Source organism: Lipotes vexillifer, unplaced genomic scaffold (genome assembly GCF_000442215.2).
Source record: "Lipotes vexillifer unplaced genomic scaffold, Lipotes_vexillifer_v1.1 scaffold854, whole genome shotgun sequence".
In the NCBI taxonomy this organism is placed as follows: domain Eukaryota; kingdom Metazoa; phylum Chordata; class Mammalia; order Artiodactyla; family Lipotidae; genus Lipotes; species Lipotes vexillifer.
In genome coordinates this window covers 458,352-463,288 of record NW_006791376.1, presented here as the reverse complement: position 1 = coordinate 463,288, position 4,937 = coordinate 458,352, and the positions used below count along the sequence as shown (strand labels likewise).

At 56.4% G+C, this 4,937-nt stretch overlaps 2 protein-coding genes across 3 annotated transcripts in view; both read left to right on the top strand.

Annotated features, from left to right (window-relative positions):
* S100A3 (S100 calcium binding protein A3) overlaps positions 1–504 on the top strand; it is a 784-nt gene extending 280 nt beyond the window's left edge. The window contains exon 2 of the mRNA XM_007464373.1: positions 340–504. Coding sequence (XP_007464435.1) covers positions 340–504 — 165 coding nt within the window. The remainder of the gene's footprint in view (positions 1–339) is intronic.
* Positions 505–2,394: 1,890 nt separating this feature from the next.
* Positions 2,395–4,937, top strand: LOC103068744 (protein S100-A4). Of its 2 annotated transcripts, none has more exons than XM_007464372.1 (3): positions 2,395–2,437; positions 3,389–3,544; positions 4,639–4,937. In XM_007464372.1, the coding sequence occupies exons 2-3, from the start codon at positions 3,404–3,406 to the stop codon at positions 4,801–4,803; spliced, it is 306 nt and encodes a 101-aa protein (XP_007464434.1). In that variant the 5' UTR covers positions 2,395–2,437; positions 3,389–3,403; the 3' UTR covers positions 4,804–4,937. The 2 variants fall into 2 exon arrangements, with proteins under 2 accessions (XP_007464434.1, XP_007464433.1); XM_007464371.1 differs by having other exon boundaries at positions 2,398–2,442; positions 4,639–4,934.

Below are 4,937 nucleotides of genomic sequence, written 5' to 3'. Positions count from 1 at the left end.
GCAGGAATCTCAGTTTCCTCATCTGCAAAGTGGGAGGATGAACATCTCAAGGTCTGCCTGGCCCGGCTGTTGGGAGGACTGAGTGAGAGCTCTGTGAAGAACCCCTGACACAGGGTTGGCACTCAGTAGCAAGTAGTAGGTGCTCTGTAAATGATCTGAGAGAGAGGATTTGGGAGGGGGATTGACACCAGTGAATGGTCAGAACAGGGAGGCTGAGGTTGGCCTCCAGAGGGGTGTGGGTTGGGATGGCTGGGACCCCACAGGAGGGGAGGGAGGGAAGCGGGATGTGTGCACCAGGCTGTTCTGCACTCCTCACCCTGCCATCCCCGCCCTGCACAGACAGAGCTTCGGGAGTGTGACCACAATAAGTTCATGAGTGTCCTGGACACCAGCAAGGATCGCGAGGTGGACTTTGTGGAGTACACGTGTCTGCTTGCCTGCCTCTGCGCCTGCGGCCATGAGTACTTCAAGGACTGCACCCTGGGCCCCCACTGCTCCCAGTAATGGGAGGGGCTGCCATCGGAGGTTAGGGGTCTGGGTCTCCTCTGGACCTGCTCCATCTCTGCCCTGAGGTCATCCTGGGCATGTCAGCTCTCCCCCCTCCCCCCTCCCTTGTCCCCTCCATCTAGAATCTCCCAGGTTTGCCCCTGGTATGTTAACCCCTTTTACCCATGAGTCCAGGAGACGTGAGGGGACCTTCCCCGGGATCACAGCCAGTGACCTGTAGAACAGCCAGCCGCTGACTCCCCACTGTGGCCCATGATGGACGGAGGCTGTCAAGGCCCAGCAGAGCGTGTGCGGGAAGGAGACCACGGTGGGAAAGGGCCTATTTTGCTCCTAATAAAAAACTGGCATCCCTTGGCTCGGTTTGGTTCTTCTGAGAGGACAGCCGGGGGCTGGGAACAGAGTCCCGCTGAGGCTTCACTCCCCTCTGGCCTTTTCCACTGGAGGACAGGAGGCTGAGGGCACTTTCAGACCTCGTGGAAATGAAATGGTCTTAACGTCCTGCAGGAGGGGGTGGGGTCGACACGGGAACAATGTCCATGGGAGGCTGGTGTGTGTGTGTGGGTCTCTCTCTCTCTCTCTCTGGGGTGTCTCTGAAGGAGAAGCTCCCTTGGGGACTTCCTTGGTGGTCCAGTGGTTAAGACTCCGCACCCCCAATGCAGGGGCCCTAGGTTTGATCCCTGGTCAGGGAACTAGATCCCACGTGCAGCAACTAAGACCCGGCGCAGCCTAAATACATAAATAAGTAAATAAATATCGTTTTTTAAAAAAAGAAGCTCCCTTGGGCTGTCTAGGAGGGTGAGAGGGTATGGAACTCAGTCCACTGGACAGGATGTTCTGAGGCGAGGGGAGGGCCGTAGTGGAGGGGGTGGGTCTGTTCCCCGCCTGGGGCTGTGGGAACCCAGAGTGCAGTACTAATAGGATTAGGGTGTCTGAGGTCCAACTAGGGTGTTTCTCCCTGATGTAGGGGGTGCCCTACATTGGAGGGGGAAGGGGAGACCTGCAGGCCGACCCTCTCCCTGAAGCCACAGCCACCTGAGGGGCTTCACATCCCCTCTCCTGACCCTCTCTCAGTCTCTGAGTTCATACCCTACCCTGAGAGGTTCCCCTGACCCCTGCCTCCCCCATTCTGTGCCGTATCACCTCTAACTTTCCACCGCAACCGGCCCTCTTCATTCCTGATGTCCATCCCAACTCTAAATCCCCCTCCTGACATCCTCCTCTTTCCCATGTGCTCGTGGTCCCGTCAGTGGATCCCTGAGACCCGAGGCCTGACGCCCCCTCCCCATTCCATCACTCCCTCATCCAGGTCCCTTCTCCACGGATGTGTCTGTGGGGGTCCCAACGCCTCCTTTGGGTGTTAGCCTGTTCCCCCTCCAAGACCCCCCAGCTCCTGTCCTGGGCCTCACTCAGCATTGTAGAAAGCCCCCTTGGCAGGGAGGAAGGGCAGTGTGAGCTGTCCCCCAGCACTGAACCTGGGGGCCCCTCCCTCCGTTCCAGGGCAACCCCATTCCAGGACCACCTCCCACCTGTCACCCCACACCCCTGAATCCCCTTTCCTCTATGCCGGCTGCCCAGTGGGACCACTCCCTCCCTGACCCTCATGCCCCAGGCACAGCCTGCTCTTCCCCCAGCTCCCTAAAACTCAAGCTGAGCTGCGCACACCCACCCACCGAGGCCCCTGCCTGTGCCCACTGGGGCTCTCCCATTGTCCATGTGTGCCTGCCCACAGCAGGAAGCTGGGTTTCCAGGCTGGCTGGTGGAGGGGCCCGTAGCCTTTACCACATGGGCCCGGGATAAGAGGGCTGTCTCCCTCTCTTCTCCATCCCCTGACATGGGCAGGGCCTGGCCAGGGGTATAAATAGGTCAGACTGCTGGGCTTCCCCCACTCTTCCTCTCTCTCCAACCCTCTCTCCTCAGCACTTCTCTCTTGGCTTGGTGAGTTGCGGTCACACGACTGGCATGCAAGTGGTGTGCAAGGGGTGTCAGGCCGAGGCTGGGGCAGGAGAAGGGGAGGCTGGTGGGGTCCAGATGTGCTAAGTGGGTCCAGATGTGAGATTCCGATGTGGAGGCTCTGGGGAGGGATGTGTGTGTGCACGTGCACGTGTGTGTGCATGCAAGAGAGAGAAAAACCAAAAAGTGTGCAGGTGGCTGACGGGGAGCTATCGGAGCCGTCCTGTGATTCTGGGGCTTGCACGCGTTGTTGCTGTAGTATGTTGTGGGGTGCGTGTGACTGGGGGGTATGCATGTTGGCTTGTGTTTGCTGGGTTGCCCTAGCCTGTGCGTGCACACTCACGGGGTGTAGGAAGCACAGTGAAGGCAGAAGGCGACTGCGGGCTTTTGTCTGGTTGTGTCCTGGGAGACTCTGCCCTGCACGCAGCAGCCTGACCCAAGGGAGGGTGGCCTCCCCATCCTCCCTGCATCTGTGCCCCTGCCACCTCACCCTGCTCCTCCCCACGCTAGGCGCTAGGCCACTGGTTTTTTCCGCTACGGGGCCCTGGGCAGGCTTCCAGCAGCCGCGCCCAGCCCAACGACCCAGCCCAACGCTTGGAGGAAGAAGAATGGGCTGGGGTGGGGCTGCTGTAGACTGAGCGTGGGAGTGAATGAACCGAGTGAGGGGTGAAGAAAGCGCTCTTGTGGAGCTGGCTGCCCAAAACGCAGAGCCTGTGCCCCGGGCCCTGCAGGGGTTCGCTGCCCCAAGCACGATTTCCCACTGTGCACACCCATCCGCCAGGAGCCGAACCCCACTTTTTGGGCTGCCTCTATGGTGGGAGCAGAGTCTCACCAAGTGCTCCCTGAGGGATGGGATTGGGGTGGGCATTCTGAATACATAGCCGGGGGTGGGGTGGGGAAAATTAGGGTGTCTCTGTGACCCTGCCCCCAGATCCTGACTGCCGGCATGGCGTGCCCCCTGGAGAAGGCCCTCGATGTGATGGTGTCCACCTTCCACAAGTACTCAGGCAAGGAGGGTGACAAGTTCAAGCTCAACAAGTCTGAGCTAAAGGAGCTGTTGACCCGGGAGCTGCCCAGCTTCTTGGGGGTGAGTGATACTGCCTGGGAGGCACCTGTTTTCTGCGAAGCATTAGCTACAGCTGGCATCTATAGCTGTCGATCAGCCATCTTGCTGAGACGGGCAAGTCGGGGCAGAGAGCTTGCTCTGTCTGCCTGGGGTGGAAGCACAGTGAGTATCCACTGCTCACTTCCTGGCTCTCTGCAGAAAGATGGCTGAGAACAAGCCGGTAGGCTACGGGTCAGACTCTGCCAGGTGTTTGCACAACTTAACTGGAGATAAACTGAAGGTCAGAGAGGCTACGTAACTTCCCAAGGTAGTCAGTGTATAAAGCCGAGATCCATGAGCCAGGACGTTCCAACGCTTGCCATCACTACAGCAATGAACAATTTTTTTTTTACGACTGTATGAAAATTGTGTCTTCTTTTTTTTTTTAAATTGAAGTATAGTTAATTTACAATGTTGTGTTAGTCTCAGGTGTACAGCCAAGTGATTCAGTTATATATACACATATATATTTTTTCAGATTCTTTTCCATTATAGGTTATTACAATATATTGAATATAGTTCCCTATATTATACAGTAAATCCTTGTTGCTTATCTATTTTATATATAGTAGTGTGTATCTGTTAATCCCATATTCCTAATTTATCCCCCCAACCCCAAACGATTTTTGAGTTTCTATTTGGCTTGTGGATGTGAAGACACAGTTATGGAGACCCTCATACACCTACAGACTTCCCCTGAGCAATCACAGATGCCATCTGTATCAACCTTTATGCAGTTTATACATTGCTTTCATGACCATTGTCTAATTGGATTCTTAAAATGACCTTGGCAGAAGATGCTGTGGTCCCCTTTATCCAGTTGTACCCAGGTACTCAAGACTTCTTTGTCTGAGGGGTGGCCTTCCTCCAGCCCTAGCCTAGCCCTCAGGGCTAGAGGTCCAAAGCTGGGCCCCGCAAGGAGTGGCTAAGCCTTCCTGGGCTCCCATCTGGAGGTGCAAACCTGGTCTAGTCCTAGCTCTGGCCACTCCCACACCAGCCCTGCCCGCCGCCACCCCACCCCCACCGCCTCCCACCGCGGACTTCTAGTTTCTACCTGCAGCCTCTTCTTCCTGCAGAAAAGGACAGATGAAGCTGCATTCCAGAAGCTGATGAGCAACCTAGACAGCAACAAGGACAACGAGGTGGACTTCCAGGAGTACTGCGTCTTCCTGTCCTGCATCGCCATGATGTGCAATGAGTTCTTCGAAGGCTGCCCCGATAAGCAACCCCGGAAGAAATGAAGTCTCCTCAGATGTGCGGGGCAGGGCCTGCCAGCTGGGGTCTTCCCTGTTGGCGGTGGGCACAGCCCCTCACACTGGCTCCTCCAGATGTGAGCGCGATACTAAACAAGTTCAATAAAGATTCTTGAAAGCTA

Bases quoted from the DNA above. Each gene is read 5' to 3' on its own strand.
- LOC103068744 (XM_007464372.1), top strand. From the start codon at position 3,404: ATGGCGTGCCCCCTGGAGAAGGCCCTCGATGTGATGGTGTCCACCTTC. The intron at 3,545-4,638 runs GTGAGTGATACT...TTCTTCCTGCAG, and splicing joins AGCTGCCCAGCTTCTTGGGG to AAAAGGACAGATGAAGCTGC.